Source organism: Rattus rattus, chromosome 8 (assembly GCF_011064425.1).
Source record: "Rattus rattus isolate New Zealand chromosome 8, Rrattus_CSIRO_v1, whole genome shotgun sequence".
Taxonomy (NCBI): Eukaryota; Metazoa; Chordata; class Mammalia; order Rodentia; family Muridae; genus Rattus; species Rattus rattus.
The window spans coordinates 69,583,515-69,603,938 of record NC_046161.1 but is presented as its reverse complement, the minus strand read 5'-3'; the positions used below and the strand labels follow the sequence as shown (position 1 = coordinate 69,603,938).

General features: G+C 48.0%; 1 protein-coding gene across 1 annotated transcript in view; it reads right to left on the bottom strand.

Annotated features, from left to right (window-relative positions):
* Positions 1-5,327: 5,327 nt before the first annotated feature.
* Positions 5,328-20,424, bottom strand: part of Myo5c (myosin VC) — a 77,325-nt gene continuing 62,228 nt past the window's right edge. Inside the window, exons 31-41 of the mRNA XM_032909725.1 lie at positions 20,286-20,349; positions 20,015-20,183; positions 18,479-18,566; positions 17,288-17,386; positions 15,738-15,892; positions 14,638-14,727; positions 13,698-13,848; positions 11,976-12,258; positions 8,950-9,124; positions 8,474-8,554; positions 5,328-6,738 (exon numbers count right to left, since the gene is read on the bottom strand). Coding sequence (XP_032765616.1) covers positions 6,586-6,738; positions 8,474-8,554; positions 8,950-9,124; positions 11,976-12,258; positions 13,698-13,848; positions 14,638-14,727; positions 15,738-15,892; positions 17,288-17,386; positions 18,479-18,566; positions 20,015-20,183; positions 20,286-20,349 — 1,508 coding nt within the window. The 3' untranslated portion in view covers positions 5,328-6,585. The remainder of the gene's footprint in view (positions 6,739-8,473; positions 8,555-8,949; positions 9,125-11,975; positions 12,259-13,697; positions 13,849-14,637; positions 14,728-15,737; positions 15,893-17,287; positions 17,387-18,478; positions 18,567-20,014; positions 20,184-20,285; positions 20,350-20,424) is intronic.

The following is a 20,424-nucleotide window of genomic DNA, read 5'->3' as shown; positions in this document are numbered from 1 at the left end:
TAAAACAAATGCTCCTTACTTTGATGTAAAAATTTGGATTAAAGACCAGAGTTAGAAAATGGGCCTGAATCCAGCCAGAAGGGAAAGGCCATTTGTGTGCCATTGACTTCCTATGAAGTACACATTTGTGTCTGTTAAACGTGGCAACTGAACACTCAGGGGCCCAGCCTATAGCTGCAAGAGCAGAGTGGTTTAGGCCTGGGAGGACGGCAGCATTGGGCAACAGCTTCACTGGGGGCTATGGGCATGAAGACCGGCTAAGACACGGCTGTGGGTGGCCTCGGACTGATCATAGGGAAGAGGGGAAGTGGGGCTTGAAGGGATGATGACTGGGAAGTGGCCTAGGTTTCTTTTAGGATGGGACGTGGTAGCCTGGAGATGGAGGACTGGGAGGTTAACAGGGAGCAGTCGGCTCAGTCCTGCTGATTCCATAGCTGCTCCAGAGAGCCCACCTTCAGATTCAAGGAAATTACCCCTGAACGTATTACGGAGCACTGGACTGAACTTGTCAGCAAAGGAGAATCTGAGAGAGGTGTGTTTTGGGTGAAGGTGATGTTAGGGATACTTGGGAGGAAAGTATTATGTAGACATCACCACAGGGCCAGAGAAGGAACTAGAAGCTGTGGCGCTGGGCAAAGGGTTGGCTTGCACAATATCGAAGATGAGGTGACAAAGGAGACCCTTAAGGACACAAGGGAGACCTTAGAGATCACAAGGGACCATATCCTGACTGACACAGAGGGCACGGCTGGAGCTTCCCACAACCTCTCTATAGAGGGGCAGACTTCCATATGGAAGCTGGGAGAACAAAGGAATTAACAGTGGTGTCAGTCAGAGAGAGGCTGAGCACGGATTGTAGCAGGCCTCACGCAGATATCACCATCTACTGCTAGGCTTGTCACGAAGAGTAAGGTACAGCACAAAAGGCAGCTGGGATGCTGGCTCTGTCAGCAAAGTGCTTTCTGTGTGAGCATGCCTCATTTTAATCCCAGGAAAAAGCCAGGGTAGCAATACTCTGAGGTAACTAGTGTTTGCTCAGAGCTGGGGAGGCAGAGACAGGCAGATCTCTGGGGGTTCATTGGCCAGGCAGAGTAGTTGAAGACCAGAGAGAGAGAGAGAGAGAGAGGAGGGGAAGAGAAAGGTCCTATTTCAAAACAGGAAATGGTATCTGAGGAAGGATGCCTAAGGATGTCTATGTATATGCATACACACATGTATTCATGAACACATATGGACCCATGAGCACACGCGTACCTATGAATGCACACATATGTACCTATGAACATACACATATATACATGGACTCATGAACATACACACATGTACTCATGAATACACACATGTATCCTTGAACACAATACACACACCCATGAAAACACACCCATTTACCTATGAACACACACATGCACCCATGAACTCACATATTCATGAACATAAATGTTCCCATGAGCAAACACACACATATGGGGGTTCACACACACACATGTTCCTATGAACACACAATCACATACTCATGAACACACACATACACTTATGACACACATACAGGGATTCATACACATGCACCCATGAACATACAAGCACACAATCATGAACTCACACATAAACTCATGCACCCAAAACACACACACACACACACACACACATTCATGAACATACAAGCACATACTCATAAACACACATGCAAAGGGATTCATGCATACAGGTACCCATGAATACACAAGCACATACTCATGAACTCACACATAAACCCATGCACCCAACAAACAAACAAACAAACACACACACACACACACACACACACACACACACACGACACGGAAAGATGTGCCCAGCAGAGCTTAGGGCATGGTGAATGTCCCCCACTCCTCAGCCCTGCTGTGGCTGCTGCTAGTCCCAAGGTCAAGCTGAGACATCAGGTAATAGCATTAGAGAGCAGCATCCCTCAGTGCATCCTGCTCGGATTTGTTCTCTCAGAAGTAGGTCACGGGGAGAACTGCAGGGAGATGAACCAGAGGAAGAGATTATGTTCTCAGAGGAAGAGACTCAAGAACTGTAATGAATGTTGAGAGCATCTCCAGGGACAAAGGCCACGAGGGAAAAGGGGGGGTGTGTGTGTGTGTGTGTGTGTGTGTGTGTGTGTGTGTGTGATGTACAGGAAATGGGAAAAAAAGACCTTGAAAAATTACTAATTTTTCAAGTTTGAATAGAGACAATCCTGCTTTTCTTAGTCTAAATTCCAAGTCATAGAAGGTGCTTGTAATGTTCATTATAAGTAACTGGAAACAGAAGGACATGAAAATAACTGAGTCTGACCTGTAACCACAGGTCCTGGACCTGTTCACACTTCATGTTCTCCTGGAATGTCTTTGTAGCGTAACTAGCTTGAACAATTGAGATGTGGAAAGGCTGCAGAGATGGCTTAGTGGGTAAGTAGTGGTGTCTGCTGCCAAGGCTGACAACCTGAGTTTGATCCCCAGAATCCACACGGTGGGAGGAGAGAGCTGACTTCCAAGAGCTGTCTCTGTCGTCCATGTGTGTGGCATGCTCATGTCTACACATGTACACACAGAGTAAAAAACAAATCCCGGGAAAATTGTGAGGCGAGGCTGGGGATGTAGCTCCATTGGTTGAGTGCTGATGTCCCTGGCATTAAAAACATAGATGAGTGTTTAAAGTAGCATTATTTTTTAGGGAAACAATTCAAATGCCCATCCAGGGAAAAGCAGGCAAACGAAACAGAGTGCCCATGAAGCAAGCTTGTTAGTTAGCAGTAACGAAGGGTTGGCCCTGATTCTCACTGCAGGATGATGAACACCAGAAAGTTACTCGTGTGTAAGGACAAAATGTCCCCATGGTACCATTACAGGAGTGTCCAGGGCACACAAGACCAGTAAGAGCTCATCCTTGAGGATGAGAGGGGAGCAAAGGTAGAGTCAGAGATAGTTCCGTGCCTGTGGGGTTAGGGGTGATGGGGTACTGAGTTAAATTACAGTGAGGACACCATGCACATCCTCGTGCACACATGAAGAACCATCCAAACATTTTAAATGATGAATTTCACACTGTGGGCATTGTAGCTCAATCATTTTTCAATTGTGCAAAAATATTTGTGTAGATACTCCTCAAATGAGGCCAGTCGGCCAAATCTCATGCAGAAAAATGTTACACAGAATCACTTGTCAAAGTCAGAGGTTAAAACCACAACGGGACACTATAAGTTATACCTGAGAATTCCTAAAACTTATGTATTAGTACGTGTAGAGGTCAAAGGACAATTTTTTGGTAGTCAGTTTTTCTCCTTTCACCATGTAGGTGGGTCCTCAATATCAAATTCTGGTTCTTGAGTTTGGTCCCTTGGCCTGCTGAGCCGTCTTGCCAACTAGGCTAGAACACCTAAAATTAAAAAGAAAAAAGAAAAGAAAAAAAGAAAAAGATAAACAGGGGCTGGGGAGATGACTCAGTAGTTAGGAGCACGTGTTGCTTTTCCAGAGGATGTGAGTCCTGTTTCCAACTCCCATATTGTGAGGTAGACAACTGTTATAGCTCCTGATCCAGGGGATCCAACACCCTTTCCTGGTCTCCAGGCGACTGCACTACTGTACCTACCCTGCACCCAACATGCACAAAAATAAACATAAATCTAAAACAAAACTGATACACAGAGCATGGGCAAGGATGTGGGAATTGTCATTGCCGGTGCGGGTAAAAGTGGTTCAACTACTATGGAGAACTGGCTGGCAGGACCTCTTAATGTCTAACAAAAACTGCTCTCTCTCTCTCTCTCTCTCTCTCTCTCTCTCTCTCTCTCTCTCTCTCTTCCTCTCTCCCCGTGTGTGTGTGTGTGTGTGTGTGTGTGTGTGTGTGTGTGTAAAGCGTGTGTGTGCGTGTGTGCATGTGACCCAGCAATACCACTCCTGAGAAGTACATATTTATTTCCTAACAAACCCTAAGGCTGTCCTATCAGCTTTGTGCGTGAACAGTCCCAGACTGGAAATTTCGCGTGTTCAGCAGGAGTGGACTGGATTCAAGCAGCAGAGTACAACACACTGGGGCTGAGGCAGGAGCAGGCGGATCCCACAGACCCGCTGTGGTGGCCCATCTGTTCTGTCAGCTGCACTCGTGGGGTTTGGTCGTTATACCGCAGCTGGGCCAAATTTGAAAACCAATTAAGCTATTTTAAAGATGTTTAATTCGTTTATTGATGCCAGCACGAATCTGTTCCCTAAAACCTCTTTATGGTTTTGAGATAAAGTCATGAAGGTTGTAGAGAAATTAGAATTTGCACAGACAGGATAACCAGAACAAAGCACTCCCGGCTGTGTGCCCACCACAGAGAAATCCCCCTGATACCGGCCTGCAGGATTGAGAACCTAGGTTCCCTGAGGTTGAAGAGTACGTACCTTACAGAGCAATGAACGCCTGGGACAGCTGAGCAGAGACGAGGGAGGTGACTGTGGTCAGTGGTGGGAAGATTTGAGCCACTGGCCACTTAATCCCTTTATCTGGACTTGCGGCTCAGGGCCTGCCCCTCCCCATCTGCACACCCGTGCTCACTACGGGCCACTCACTACCACCTGCATGGTGAGCACACAGTCACCTCTCTACATGATTTGGAGCCCCCTTAACTCCCATAGACCCCCCTCCTGGGCCCATTTCTTTGCTCCCTGAGGGAGGCAGAATCGGGTTTGATCTTATTAATCTGCCTCTACTCCACGAAACAAGACTGGCTTCCCTGTCTGGGGTGATGACAGCATCACTCAGCGCTGGCCTCCTTCTCACCTTTGCAGAGTGATCTAGGCCACGGGTAAGTGCCTTCCCCTTTCTCCTTTGTGTATCACCATGTCAGCATCCTCAAGTCTCCTGTCTCCAAACAAGGTCTCCTACACTTGAAGCTTTGTCGCCTCCATTGGATCTTGCCCACCGTCTCCCACCACCTAACATACAGATAAGATGGGGTCCAGGTCTCTAGGAAGTCACAGGTCAGCGGAAGGCATGGCCAAAGTTACTGGTGTACAACTCAGGTAAATGCTATAAAGTGGGCATCAATCTGAGGCAGGAGAACCAAAACATTAGTGTAGTGACTCCTCACAGGGTGGAGGAGGACTGGAGTGGGCACTGAGCCAAACCCCAGCCAACTCCATCCCACAGCGCCCCCGCCCCCGATAGCCAGGGAGCCCCAGACACTCCTGACCTTTACCCCTCAAGGTTTCTATACCTCGGGTGACACACCCATGGGATTCTAACCCCGTTCTATCTGACCTTCAAGGAAGGGCGCAGAGCTGTGCCGTGAGAAGATAGGTAATCTACGATGGTGGAAAAAAATGGTCCATTCAATTTGCTCAATAATTTATTTTATTAAAGTATTATAAAGTTCTGTTTTCATCGTTTGGGAGCAGTTTGAAAAGGCATCATGTCAGTAGGATGACTGCACCCAGTCGCCCCAGAGAGGAGCGTACCGTGGTGTCACAGCTACTGCCCGTGACCGTCAGACTAGAGGCTGGTCAGGTGGCTAGCGGTGCACAGAGGGCTGGGTCTCAGCTCATCAGAGGGCTCAGTGTTTTGAAGGAAAGGAAGGCGGTTTGAGGAAAGGAGTACTTAGTTCTCTCAAAAATGGGAAAACTAGGTTTCTCAAAAGGAAGACCTTCTCTGAATCTTGTTTCTATCATGAAAATAAAAGCGTATTAGAACACTGATTAGAGAGAGGAAAAGAAACCACATAACTTGCACGTGTGTGCATGTGTGTGCACGTGTGGTGCTAAAGCCAAATTCAGGGCCAACCGCTCTACCACTGAGCTCTGACTCCAGAGATAAATGTAGTTTTAAAAGAAATAACTATTTAAAAATTAAATGAGAGATTATAACAACGATGTTGGCTGATAACAATTGTTTAAAATTTCAGAAAAAAATGATAAATGGCATATATATACTTCTTTCTTCTGAGATGGGCTCTCACACTTTAGTCAAAGCTGACACTGAACTCGAGATAATTCTCCTGTCTCATCCTCCTGAGTGCTCGGACTATAGGTGCAGGTTACCAAATCCAGCTCTCAGACTGAATCCTCTCTTAGCCAATCTAATGCGAATAGCTTTCTAATTCAGGTGTCTTTAGTAGGAAGAGCTAAAGAGCCCTTCCTGTCAGCGGGGATGGGGCAAAAACATTTTGTTCCAATGGCCACGTGGGATTCTTTCCTAGAAGATGTAGGCATGGAACTCAATTGTGGCTTCATAAATGTCTCTGGACTTCACGGAAACCCTAGAAATCTGGTGAGCCATGATGCCCCCAGATTTTACTCTGTATATGTGGGCGAGGGGAGGTCCCTGCCACAAAACAGAATAAACAAAGGCACCAGGAACAAAACTGAGCCTTCAGGAATTGCAGCAATAGACACCTGAGGCCAGAAGCAAGAGCCTTTCCCTAGCCCAGTCGGTCGCATAGCATCCTGGGAGACAGCTAGGGCGTGGCTTTTCCTCCTTAAACTGCAGTCCCTCACCATCCCAGTTCTGGTGAATAACCGCCTTCCTCAGTGGCACCGGCGCTTAGTCCTCTGGGGAAGTCGTCTTAGAACTCCATCTTCTCTCCGGCTACAGTCTCCGCAGAAAGCCGAGCTTGAAGCTGCTGGGGATCTGGGTCATCTCCAGGGCGTGCGGTGAGGCGGTGAAAGGAAATGTGACTTGAAAAAGATACTTAGTGTCCAGCATCAGCTGTGACGAGTCACCCCGGTTATTCAGAAGAGCCTGAGGTCAGAACCAAGGAGAGGGATCAGGGACCAGGTGCATTTTGGTTCACCACTAAGCTAAGGTCAAGAGTCAGGAAAACCCAACAGCTCTGTCTCAGTCAGAGAACCCCAGCAATCACAGGATGTGACACCCAGTGGGTTTAGGATCCAGCTGGGGGTGGGGGTGGGGCAGGGCGGGGATAAGCCTATCAGGGCCTTCGGTGCAGCGAGCTCCCAGGAATACTCACCTGAAGTTTCACCCCCAAAGCCCATTCATCCCCATAGGACTGTAAATCTGTTACATTTAAATCCCTTTTAAAATACACTTGTGCGTGAGCGTGTGTGTGTGTGTGTGTGTGTGTGTGTGTGTGAGAGAGAGAGAGAGAGAGAGACAGAGACAGAGACAGAGAGACAGAGAGAGACAGAGAGAGAGAAAGATAAAGAGAGACAGGGTCTCAAGTTTTTATTGAATCCATTTGCTTCTTTGTTATTTGAATTTTTTTTTTTAATCAAGTTCGGCAATGCACACTTTTAATCGCAGTACTCAGGAGGCAGAGGCAGGCAGATTTCTGAGTTTGAGGACAGCCTGGTCTAAAGTTCCAGTACAGCAAGAAACAGTACACAGGGAAACCCTGTCTTAAAAAAAAAACAAATAAATAAACACGTTTTTAAAAATTAAAAAAATTTCATGTGTGTGCAGTACCCATAGAGGTCGAAAGGAAACATCAGAATCTCTGGGGCTGGAGTTGTAGGCAACTGTGAGACTCGTGACATAGGTGCTGGGAACTGAACTTGTGTTGCGAGAGCTGCAAGTGCTCTGAACTACTGAGCCATCTCTCCAGCCCTACATTATACTCTTAATAATTGTGAGGACTCCGAAGAGCTTTTGTATATGTGGGCGTAATTAGTGACATTTTACCATATTAGTAACTAAAACAGTATTTAAATATTAATAAATTAGTTAAACTGAAAATAACATTTTTGTTAAAAAAATTAGCTAAATTTTCAGAATGAAAAGCAAAAACAGAAACACAGTGAGAGTCAGGGCAGTGTTCTGTTCTGTGACGCTCTTAATGTCTGACCTAGTGGGAGACTGTGGGATGCCTGCTTCCGTATTCCGTGCTGAGATAAATTGCTCTGGGAACCCTACTTCGTACACACACAGCTTTGCAAAAAGTGAAGGTTTTGCAGACTCCTGGGAGGGTCTCCAGGATCCCCAAGATCGCCCCTAGTTTACTGGGAGAGAAACTTTGGGGGTGATCCTGGAAAAATGGGTCTGAGGTCTGCTCCCACTGCGCTCTGCCCATTTGTGCTACTTCTCAAGATGAGCACTGAGTGACATGGCTCAGTGGGGAAAGGCACTTGATGCCAAGACGGACCACCTGAGTTCAATCCCAGGGACCCATAGGGAGGATGGATGTAACTGACTCCTGTAAGTTGTCCTCTGACCCCTTTATTCACACATTGTAGCACACACACACACACACACACACACACACATACACACACACACACACACACACACACACAAACTGTCTAAAAGAAAAAAAGAGCTGAAGGCCAGGTCTTGGCTTATGTTTCTATTCCTTCTTATCAGGACTGGAGAAATTAAAAAGCCACCCACTGTCTTTGAGCTGGGGTTTCACATGCGTGGCAGCTATGCTCTAACCTTGAACTGGAGCATTTTAATCGAGCGTCAGTGTCTTATGGAGTGCATCAGAGGTCAGACTAACAAATCCATGTAAAGATCTCACCTGTACTTTGCGAACGAAGGACGGATTGACTCTTTTCTCGAAGTCGTCTATAGGTGTGTATGAATTAAGGATCTTTATGATCTGTGAACATTACAGAGCATGGGGTCAGACCAAGGACATTTAGGTGCCTCCAAGAAGTACGGGGTGAATCTTCTAAACTATAATTTGTCTCTGGAGCCATGTGCTGTATGATCCCAAGAGAACAGAAAACAGCATAGGGTACAGAGTGCAGCCCAGACTAACCACACGGTCAGATGGCAGCGAGGAACTCCCCCCTTCCAGCCTCCCAGCCCCTGCTCAGTTTAGTGCACATGTACATATCTATGCCTTGAAGCCTGCAATCAATATATACAAAATAGTCGTCAGGAAAAAGAGAAGTCACAGGAGGGCAGTTGCACCTCACAGCAGGCTAAGCTGGGAAATGCCTCAGGATCTGCCCTTCAAGGTCCAGAGAGGAGCTAGGCCAGCCCGCTCACCTGCACGGCAGACAGGGAAGTACAGCACTGGGAGATCTCCTTGGCATCGCTGTCTGTGGTCTTCTTAACCTGAAGCAACCAGGCTGCCTGAGAGAGGGGCTCCAGAGTCTCCTTGGCTAAGCTGTTCTGCAAATTCTTATCTTTTAGCCATTCTTCCAGGAAGCTGATGTTGCACCTGGGGAAAGCCAGAGGCCACTTCAGGAAGGAGCGTCAACTCCTCAGCGTATCCTAGAGACTGACAGAGATCACTGCATGCTTAGAAGCAAAGTCCAACCGTCTCTTCCTTAAGATCAGCGGGATGGACCAGGAGATAGCTTTTTGGATCACCACCATTATCTGTAAGACAGCTGTGACATATTAGGACAGTCAAAAGTCCTACGTGGTGGGAAAATGTTGACATGGTAATGTTGATTCTAAATGGGTTGTGAACACATATGTGTGCTTTGATTCCCCACAGCAACCACTAAAAAGCCAACATAATAAGTAAATTAGGAAGATAATAAAATATTCTAGACACACACACATACACACACACACACACACACACACACACACAGAGAGAGAGAGAGAGAGAGAGAGAGAGAGAGAGAGAGAGGAATTCAGAGAAACAAAACCCCAGAAGGATCACATAGCAAACAGTAAGGCAGGCACTGGAGAGATGGTAACTTCAGCCATGGCTCTCAACCTTCCTAATGCCGTGACCCTTGAATACAGTGCGTCACGTTATAGCGATCCCAACCATAAAATTACCTCATTGCAGGGTTGGAGAGATGGCTCATGGGTTTAGAGCTCTGTCTGTACTTCCAGAGGACCCGGGCTCAATTCCTAGCACTCACAGGGAAGCTCACAACTAACTCCAAGATCAGACACACTCATACAAGCATACATGCAGGCCACACACCAATGCACATAAAAATAAAATAAATATTTTTTAAAAACTATCTCATTGCTACTTCATAACTGTAACTTTGCTATAGTTAGGACTCAAGTATAAACATATGATATGTAGGAGATCTGATAAGTTCTCCCCAAGGGAGTGATGAACCAGATTGAGAACCACTGTTCTGGAGGAATCTGATGCCCTCTTTTGGCCTCCGTGAGTACTGCACTGACATGTACATATTCCCCTATACAAGTAATTTAAAAAGTCTTAATAACATACTTGTGTGTGTTATCTATAAGAAACTCACCTCATATATGTCATATATATGTTAAAAGTAAATGGATAGATAAAATATGTTGTGAAAATATTAACCAAATAAATCTGGTTATAATAATTTTAAAAAATGACTTCAAAGAGAAGAAAATTACCAGGAAGGGATAGCAAGACATTATGTAATGACAAGAGGGCCAGTTCATCCAGGGCTTTAATGTTGTAATCTATTACCTGAGTCCCTGGGAAACACCATTCTAATTCCTATTTCTAAGGGTTTAACTGACAAAAGTATGATCTATGGCCTCAATGGAACTAAACTAAAAACAACAGAAAGGTGACAAGCAAGTGTAGGATCCCAGGTGTGAACAGGGTGTGGGGCTGTTGGGATCCCAGGTGTGAACAAGGTGTGGGGCTGTAGGATCCCAGGTGAGAGTAAGGTGTGGGGCTGTAGGATCCCAGGTGTGAACAGGGTGTGGGGCTGTAGGATCCCAGGTGTGAGCAAAGTGTGGGGCTGTTGGGATCCCAGGTGTGAACAAGGTGTGGGGCTGTAGGATCCCAGGTGTGATCAGGGTGTGGGGCTGTAGGATCCCAGGTGTGAGCAGGGTGTGATGCTGTAGGATCCCAGGTGTGAGCAAGGTGTAGGGCTGTAGGGATTCCAGCTGTGAACAGGGTTGGGGCTGTAGCATCCCAGGTGTGAGCAGGGTGTGGGGCTGTAGGGATCCCAGGTGTGATCAGGGTGTGGGGCTGTAGGATCCCAGGTGTGAGCAAGGTGTGGGGCTGTAGGATCCCAGGTATGAACAAAGTGTGGGAGCTGTAGGATCCCAGATGTGAGCAGGGTGTGGGGCTGTAGGATCCCAGGTATGAGCAAGGTGTAGAGCTGTAGGGATCCCAGGTGGGAACAGGGTGTGGGGCTGTAGGATCCCAGGTATGAACAGGGTTGGGGCTGTAGATTCCCAGGTGTGAGCAATGTGTGGAGCTGTAGGGTTCCCAGGTGTGAACAGGGTGTGGGGCTGTAGGATCCCAGGTGTGAGCAAGGCGTAGAGCTGGGGGTGGAACCTAGAGCTTTGTATATCCAGGGCAGGAGGCACTCCACCTACTGAGCCATCTGCTGTGATGTGAAATGGACAGGTTTTCTTTCCTTTCTCAATGAAAAGGGTCCCTACAATATGGCGTCATGGGATTTTGTCCACGTGGTTTATGGGAAATCCAACTCCAACTTACGAGTGCTAAGAAGACATGATGAATTCTTTGCAGGCATTTCTTGGCTTAATATACTTTGCCACCTCCCTCAAATTATAGCATGCACCTATGGTCAAGCTCTCACAGCACACATAAGTATCAATTGCCTGAACATACACACATAATCTTAAATATCTTCCCACACTACGTGTTTCTTAGGCCCAGGCTCATGGGTCCCCAATTTAAGATAGGGTCCATGGTCCTTACAACTGTGTTGCTACGTCTTCAAGATGAACCCCCATGTGCTTTCCCTGCCTTCTGACTCTTGGTCTGGATCAAACCCACCTCTCCACGGCAGTCCTACTGGGTTCAGCCCAACAGACTGCTGCTTACTCCAGGCAGGGCCAGGGGTGAATCAGTCCTTTGTCCTCATCTATCTCATGCCTGCAGTGTTCCTCTTTCTCAAGCTTGTCACCCAGTACTCATCTCTCCACAACATACTAATGACGTTCTCATAGGCTCAAGCGTCGAGTTGGCAGTTCAGTGTGAAGGCGTTGGTGTGCAGCCACCATCAGGCCAACACTCAGGGGGCTCAGTGGAGCCTTGTCCAGGGGCAGGGAGGGAGGGCCCAGCATCAGCAGCGTTTCTTCCAGCTGGCCTGTGGGAGGGGAGCTTAGCATACGGGTTTTACCTGATCTGCATCCCTTTCCTGCAGGAGCACATGTCCTTTCGAAGGAGGAGACTGTTGAGGGTCACCGCCCCGATCAGGTAGAACAGCTGCTTGACCGCCTGCCTCACGATCTCGGGGTCCAGGCCGTTCTGACACATGGTGCTGTAGAAGTAACTCAGCTGCTGCAGGATGGACGTCATGGTGTAGGCATCGGTGTCATCGATGCTGGATGAGCGCTTCCGGAAACCAGTGGGCTTCAGGCCGGAAATGCCCTGCAGACTCTCGTACTCCAGCATGCCTGGCACTGCCGGAAGGGTGGAGGGCTCCTTACACAGGGGTCTCGGGGTCGCACATCCCCTAATCTCAGGCGTCTTTTCCACAGTCAGTGGATAGAGGTGTGAGAGTGGTGTGGTTAATCTTGGTTGCCAACTTGTTGGGATTTAGGACCACCTAGGGGACAGACTTTGGGCCTGTCCGAGAGGGATTTTCTAGAATTAGGTAAATGGAGGTGGGAAAACCCACCTTAAGTGTGGGTCAGAGGCATTCACGAACTGGGGTTCAAATAAAAGGAAAAAAAGCGATCTGAGCTCCCGTGAGCAACTCTCTCTGCTTCCCCACTGTGGATGCAGTGTGGCCAGCTGCCTCATAGTCCTGCCAGTCAGCATTCTTGTCTTGGGGACCGTGCTTCCTTAATATGTGAGCCAAAATAAACTCATCCTTACGTTTCTTTTGACATAGAAACAAACAAACAGGGGGCCGGAGAGATGGCTCAGTGGTTAAGAGCTCTGACTGCTCTTCCAGAGGTCCTGAGTTCAATTCCCAGCAACCACATGGTGGCTCACAACCATCTGTAAAGAAATCTGATGCCCTCTTCTGGTGTGTCTGAAGACAGCTACAGTGTACTCATATATAATAAATGATAAATCTTTAAAACAAACAAACAAACAAAGTACTAATGCTTAAAAAAAAAAAAAGAACTGGATACATCGGGGTACCAGAGGATGCCAGGGCGTGGACCACAGCTTACAGACGGGCAGGGCTACCTCCTGGAGGCTTGAAACAGTGATCCTCATGGGAAAGAGAGCTAACCAACAGCAAGTAGGTCGGGGTCCGGATCATCAAATCCCAAGATATTTACGTTTCAGAGAGCAACGTTTACACAAATGCGAGTGGGATTTGAGGATTTCAAAAATATTTGGTAGAGCCACACAAGAAACCAAACAGCACATTGAAATAAAAAGTGTAAACCCTCCACAGGGTTTCCTTCAGGAAAAGGGCATACTTATAGAAAGAAAAAGGTCAATCGTGTGCTACTATTTAGAGAGTCATTTTAAGCAAGCTAAGACTTAGAAGGGAGACATTTATGGTGATTATGTCTTAGTGTTTCGAGCTATGCTATCCATAAACCCATAAACCACACACGCAGTTTCTATTTTAAAACATCTCTTGGGCTGGGATTGTAGCTCAGTTGGTAGGATGCTTGCCTAGCATGCATGGAATCTTGGTTTCGTTCTCAGTACTAAGCAAAACCAGGCGCGATGGCATATACCTGGCATCCCTGCTCGATGCATATACCTGACATCCCTGCTCTCAGGAAATACAGGGGAAGAATCGTGAGTTCAAGACCTTCCTTGGCTATAGTGACAGATCAAGTTCAAGGCCAGCCGAGACTAGGAGACTGTCTCAAAGCGAACAGCCTCGATATCACTATCAGTATCGCTCGGTCACCAATTCTCTTCTTACCTATTATCGGCTGGAGGTTGTTTTCCATCACGAGGATGAACTGATGGTAAATCCGTATAGCCACATCACTCAGAATCTGTCTGTATTCTGTAAGATCAAAATTGTTCAAGCAGTTCTTATTCTGCTGTGGGCTGTTACACTTCGTGAATTCCTGAAAGTAATGTGGGTACAAACATCAGAGTGCTGTAGGCAGGAGGGAGACTGAAATTCTGCCTGTACTAAAGATGTTACCATCAGCATCTAGGGTAATTCTGCTGCTTGACGCTTAATGCCTGCTTTTAAACGAGCCCTAGTTTGTTTAGCACGACAGAAGATAGCAATTTATTGTATGAGCTTAGTCAGTCACACCTGGGACCACGACCCGGCCCCTGGAGTAGGCACTTCAGAGGAAGACACCCAGTGTTTGCTCTGGCTTCTCATGCGGAATAAAACCACCCTAGGAGCCACTTTGTTGTTCTAATTCAATGAAAAATGCCCCCTGTGAAGCTTGAAGAATTCCTTCACAATATCAGTGCCTAGACAGTTGGGGTACAGGTGTCATCTACTTATGGGTCATGGGAAGATAGAGTCCTCTAGAGAGAACAGTTAGCAAGCTAAACCAGAGGTTACATTTTGGGTCATCATGTTGAAATTCACAGATTGTCCCCTTCAGGAGGAAACAAGGCTATCTCATCTGCAGAGGATTTGAAAACTTATCGATCAAAGCCTTAGACTAAGGCCAAGGTCTGAACTTCTGGGAGTCTTCGGCATGTAGAAACCTCTAGACACATAACAGGTGATGAGAAGATTGGCCTCCCGGGTGAAGAGGAGGCCAGCAAGCTAACTGGCCTGGAGACTGTGTGGAGCGGGGAGCAGAGCATCGTGGTAACCACTGTGTGCCTCTGTGAGCCTGATCGTGAGGTGGCCCCAGGTGCCGTCAGCGGGACAGGCATCTTCCTACCTCTTCTCCACTGTACTGCTTCAGGCAGTTGAGAAAATGACAGGTGTTGGAAAGCCAGAAGGACAGCATCTCCAAATCTTCAAAGTGTTCCTTAGACAAGAGAAGGCAATAATGGATGGGTGCAGCCGCACACACCTTAAATCCCAGCACCCGGGAGGCAGAGGCTGGTAGATCTCCAGGTCTGAGGCCAGTCTGGATCACACACTGAAACCCTGTACCAAACATAAGAACTAGCTTAGCTGGCACCCGTGGATCCGTGCGCCATGCACATGTGGCTCCTTCCAGAGTAGCCAACTGTGAGCGGACCAGCTACCTGGTCATTCTGATGAACACAGCTAGGGAGAGACATTCAGCAGGCCAAATAGAGCCTGGGCCCCCATGTAACCTCCAACCTGGAGAGTCCTTAAGGGAAGTACGAGAAGGTTCTCCATCTTCTTCAGCAAACTGCATGTGGGATTGGGGTGGGACGAGAGTGGGTCTCGGCTATTGTATTTAACTTTACAAAGTCACCGACCTAATGAGCACATGGGTCTTCTTTTCTGGACTAGGAAAAACCGTAACGATAAGGTTTTAATTTAAAAATTGTGTGTGTGTGTGTTTTGTTGTTGTTGTTGGCATATGTGTCTAAAAGAGGCCATTAGATCCCCTAGAACTGAAGTTATCAATGGTTATGAGTCACCATGTGGGTTCTGGGAATCAAACCCAGGTCCCCTGTAAGAGTGGCCAGAGCTCTTAACCACTGAGCCATCTCTCCAGCACAAATAATAATGTTTTAGAAGGGAGAATAATATACTTGCCAATAGAAGACCTGAGTAATTTTTCAGTGTCCCATCTGCCTTACTGCTACACTGGTAGAGCACATATCCCTCACATGTGAGGGGTGGAAAAGCAAGGGTGGTGACCACCAGGCTGCATTCTCTCCATAAGTCTGTGAGGCCCACTGGCCGAACCTCGTCCATTTGTCCTCCCTTAGTGGCTCTGCTTATTAATCACACAGCTCTCCAAAGGTCAGAGGCCAAAGACCGGGGTGCCTGGTCACTGCCCAGAACCGTTTCCAAATCAAACACCACGCCAAGGACCCACATCAAAGGCTACCCTACCTTAACCACGTGTTTGATGCCGTTAATAGCGCTGTTCATGAGGGATTTGAGCATGTTGGCGTCGTTCAGGGAGTCTGCATACCGCACGCACATGAACAGGATGTGAGCTGGCAGCCCAGGGATCATGTTCACCACCACGCCTCGGGGCTTCAGGTCTGTAGCAGAAAGAAACATGCTCTCAGCTGCTGGTAAGCGCTCCTCCTGCGACTGCTGGTGGAGGTTGCTGGGAGGGAGGGTGGGAGGGGGAGGGTTCCTGACCTTTCTGTGCTTGGGCGGAGGCTGGGAGCACAGATGTGTCTTCTCTCAGAGAAACTCAATCTGGGTTCTTATGTGGCAAAAGTACAGGGGAGCCTCTGACTCCCCTCTCATCTCCTTTGTAAAGTGACCCCACATTTAAGAGTCCAGATAGGAGGAACAAGTAATTTTCCCTAGTGAGGAGGCTCTAGACATTGGATCCCCAGTATAAGAAAGGAACCCAAGCCGTAGTCGACTCTGATATGGATAGGAGTCACCAGAAGCTGTCTTGAAGAGAGACACTAGTGGCCAGCAGTACCACAGAGGAGACAGGGAGACGTCAGAGAGGGACTGGAGAGGCACTCAGAGGTTAAGCGCACCCAGGTCAATTCCCAGCACCCACCTGGTGGCTCACAACCATCTGGAATATCCAGTTCCAAGGGATCTGGAACCCTCTTCTGGCTTCCATAAACACCAAGACTGCACCTGGTGCATATACATACATAGGTACATGCAGGTAGACACTCATACACATTAAGTACATAAGCTAGTCTTTTAAAGAAAGACATCAGAGAGAAAGCAGGGATGAAGAAGGAAACCTTGTAGGGAAGCATGAAGGGAAAGCACTGCCCTGTGGCCAAGATAAGAACTGCAGAGAAGAGGTCAGCACGGGTTGGGCAGTGTTAGGGTTTGAAACTGGAATATCACTTATAAACTTAGGCTTTGAATGTTTGTTTCCCAGCTAGTGGTGCCATCTGGGGAGGCTGGTGGTATCTAGCTAGTGAAATTAGATCATTAAAGGTGGGCCTTTAAAGAAGGCCCCTCATTTCCTACGGATGTCTCTGTGTAGCCCTGGCCATCCTGGAACTTGCTTTGTCGACCAGACTGTCCTCGATCTCAGAGATCTGCCTGCCTCTGCCCTGGAGTGCTGGGACGGCAGGTTCGCCAACCATGCCCAGGGCCAGGAGCTGCGTCTTCCATCCTGACCCTACGATTAGACTTGGGAGAAGTTTGGGGTGGTAGCTCTCAGCAGAGGACCATTTTGGTTCCCCAGAGGACACTGGCAATGTCTGTAAACACTGGAGCTGACAGCAGTATCTAGTGTAAGCAGAGGCGAGCGGTATGCTGCTGTGGTGTGCAGTGCAAAGCCCCTCTCCCTCAACCAAGAATGGCTCGGTAAATTAGTGCTTCAAGCTAGGGAAGAAACTGTGAAAGGAGAGAAAAGAGAAAGGCCAGCCTCTGTCCAGGACTTTGGAACTGTCTGATATTCAAGTTCTCTAAGAGAAAGCATTGCCCAGCGATCCGAGTTTTACTACCAAGAATGAGGTTTTGAATGAGCTTGGCCTCGTCTTCTTTCTTGTACTCCAGCATTCCCAGGTACTCCCTGGATCCCGAGGGCAGGGGCACACTGTTGGCTGCAGACAGAGGTAAACGGTCAGCTACATACACAGAGCCCACACCTCCCGGTTTCACAGTGAAGATACCATCCGAGTCCTCTCCACTCAGGAACGGCCACGGCTTGCAGCTGTTAGAGCTGTTTGATGCTTTAGATCTCTCTCTGTGGTGATTTCTGTCCGGGAGTGGCCACTCATCCCCCTAGCCTACCTTTCATCCATCCATCATCTACCCATTTACCCATCATCCGTCCATCCCCTGTCACTCATCTGTCATCTACCATTCACGCACCATCCATCTATTCACTCGCCATCCACTCATCCATCAGTCCATTATCTATCCGTAAGTCCATCCATTCACCAATTCTAACAGTAGAGACATAAAGGGTAGGAGTCCAGACCCAGTCCTGCTCTCCCGGGGCAGATGGGTCAGTGACATCTATTCCCAAAGAGGAAGGAGTCTCAACTCAGCTGAAGCATTTACAGCTCAGTAGCCGTGTCTGCCGCTATTTCAAGTGTAGGGCAAATATGGAGTAGCTAAGAATAAAGGAGCTCTTCAAAGGAGCAAGCAGAGGGACAGACAGACATGGCTGCCGTGCAGCCTGTGCTAGCAAGGCTGGGATGGAGACGAAGAGTACAGAACGGAAGTGTGAAGGGCAGGAGATGGGAGTGGAGACTCCAAGGGACGTGGACTCCAGGGCAGAGGGGAGGAAGGAAGGCTCCTTCCCTGGGTCTCATGGCTACACACGCCATTCAGCTGGGGTCAGGATGCCAGTCCATCTTCTCTCTCTCTGCTAACAGAGACTGCGGTACTCATGGACCCAGTGTCTGTGTAGTCTTCAGAATGATTAATTGGACACTCCATCACACATTCATTTTGACAGAGGAGGTGGAGAATGTGTTTGTCTCATGAGAGGAGAGAATGTGGTATCAGATGCAGTGGCTTCTGTGTCCCCAAAGCTCTTCAGCTCATCCCCGGGTCCTAAGCCTGACCCGTGGAGCCTCATCTCCTTGGGGTTGGTGTGCTTTGGACAAGGCAGTGCTCACACACTTCCGTACACAGCACCTTACCTAACAGCTCAAAAAAACGAGGCTCTCCCCACCCCACCTTACCTTTTTCAATCGTCCTGGTCAGAGTCTTGACTTGATCCTGTAGCTTCCTAATCATCCTGTCCTTCATGTCTAACTCTTCCTCAAGATCCTACAGAGACCCAAAGAAACATGGACTTTTATTGTAAGCGTCTTCTTCGGCATTGGATTTGTTAATGGCCTTTATGGAGCTGTGGTTCACACACTCTAAAGTTCACTCACATACATGATTTGCACAGCAGTTGCTTTCTGTTCCAGACAATTCCCATGCACCCCTAACCCTAAAGAATGCTCCTAAGGAACACTGCATCTGGGTTAGCTCAGAGGGTCAAGGGGCTTGTCTCCAAGCCCGATGCTGAGTTCAATCCCCAGTACCCACGTAGTGGGTCCTACAAGTTGTGCATGTTGTGTGCGCGCACACTTTGGTGTGCACAGTTCTTGTTAGTTTTTTGCTCACTTAGCATAGGCTAGAGGCACCTCGAAAGAGAGAACCTTAATTCAGAAAATGTCCCCACCAGACTGGACTGTGGGGACGTTATTTGATTAATGACTGATGTGGGAGGGCTCACCCCTTGGGAGGTGGTAACATCCCTGGGCAGGAAGTCCTGAATGATATAAAAAAGCATGCTGAGCCAACCTCCAGCAAAACACCAGTAAGCAGGCTTCCCCCATGGTCACTGCTTCAGTTTCTGCCTTGAATGTCCACCCTGACTCCCCCCTCTGACAGACTGTGGTGTGGAAGTGTGAGCTGACATAAGCCCTCTCCTCCCCATGCTGTTTTTATCCTATCAGTTGAAACCTTAAATAAGAAACGTACAAATGTAAATTGAAAAAATTTAAAATCACTGTAGTTTTTAGTTGTCACCCTTTAGTCTATTTCTGGACTCAACAATTTACTGTGGCTGTGTGTTTGTCCATTCTAGACACTCTGAACCAAGGAAATTACACAAGACGTGGTATTTCTGATACTGCCACATAAAAATATTTTCGTATGGTTAGTATCTTCTTACGACTTCCTACTCTATGGATATAATATCTTGATCTCTTTTCCGAGATTATGAATGTCCAACAGACTATAAAAGTTAAGACCTGAGACGCGTCCGTTGGCTGTCAGAAGAGGGCGCCAGAGAGACAGTCCTGAGGTTTGGGCGTGGCTTTCCCTTTCCTTTCAGGTGAAGAGGTGGCCTCGCCTACGCTGGGTTTGACCCAGAAACATCTCTTACAAAGGGCAGAGTGTTTCAGCTCTGAAAGTGACTGCCTTATTTTTTCCCCCTGTTTTCTTTTCGGCAGCGTCTCATGTAGAGCAGGCTGCTCTCAGACTCCCTTCAGGGGTGCTGGGATTCCCAGCCTCCACCACCCGGACTTATGCAGAGCTGGGGGAGCCAATTACTCTACCGCTGAGTGCTTATCGCCACACAAACAGCTGTCTTTGAGATAAGGACACGGTGCTCTGACAGAAGGCCTTTTGGTGTACAGTTACTCTGTCCGATTACTCAGTCCCTGGCTCCGTCTCTCGCTCAGCAACACAGCCAGGCAGGCACCCAATCAAACTTCTCTTACCCTGTTTTCCAAAGACAGCCTAGACGCCTCTTGTCGGAGAATACTCTCCATTTCCTCCTCAGCTTCTGCTTGCTTCTTTGGGAACTTGATGGCCTCCTGTGGTTCTTGGGTCTTACCCACCAGCCTCTCCTTCCCTTCCGGATGCGTCTCGCTCTGTGCTTCCACGGCCCTGAGGAAGGGACGAGGTGCTCTGGGCCTCGGTGTGAGCACCTCCCGTGGGTGATTGTGAGTGGATGGAAGTAGCCTGCCCAGTTCCCACCAGCCCACTTACTTGCCCTGCCTTCCCTCCTCTTCTAGGCCTCGGTTCAGGTGGCTGAATGGTTCTTCCAGCTTTCCTGTTATGAGAAAGCTGTCAGTGCTGTGGTCAGCCATGTCTCTGAGCTCTACCTTGGGGGTGCTGTTATTTTCAC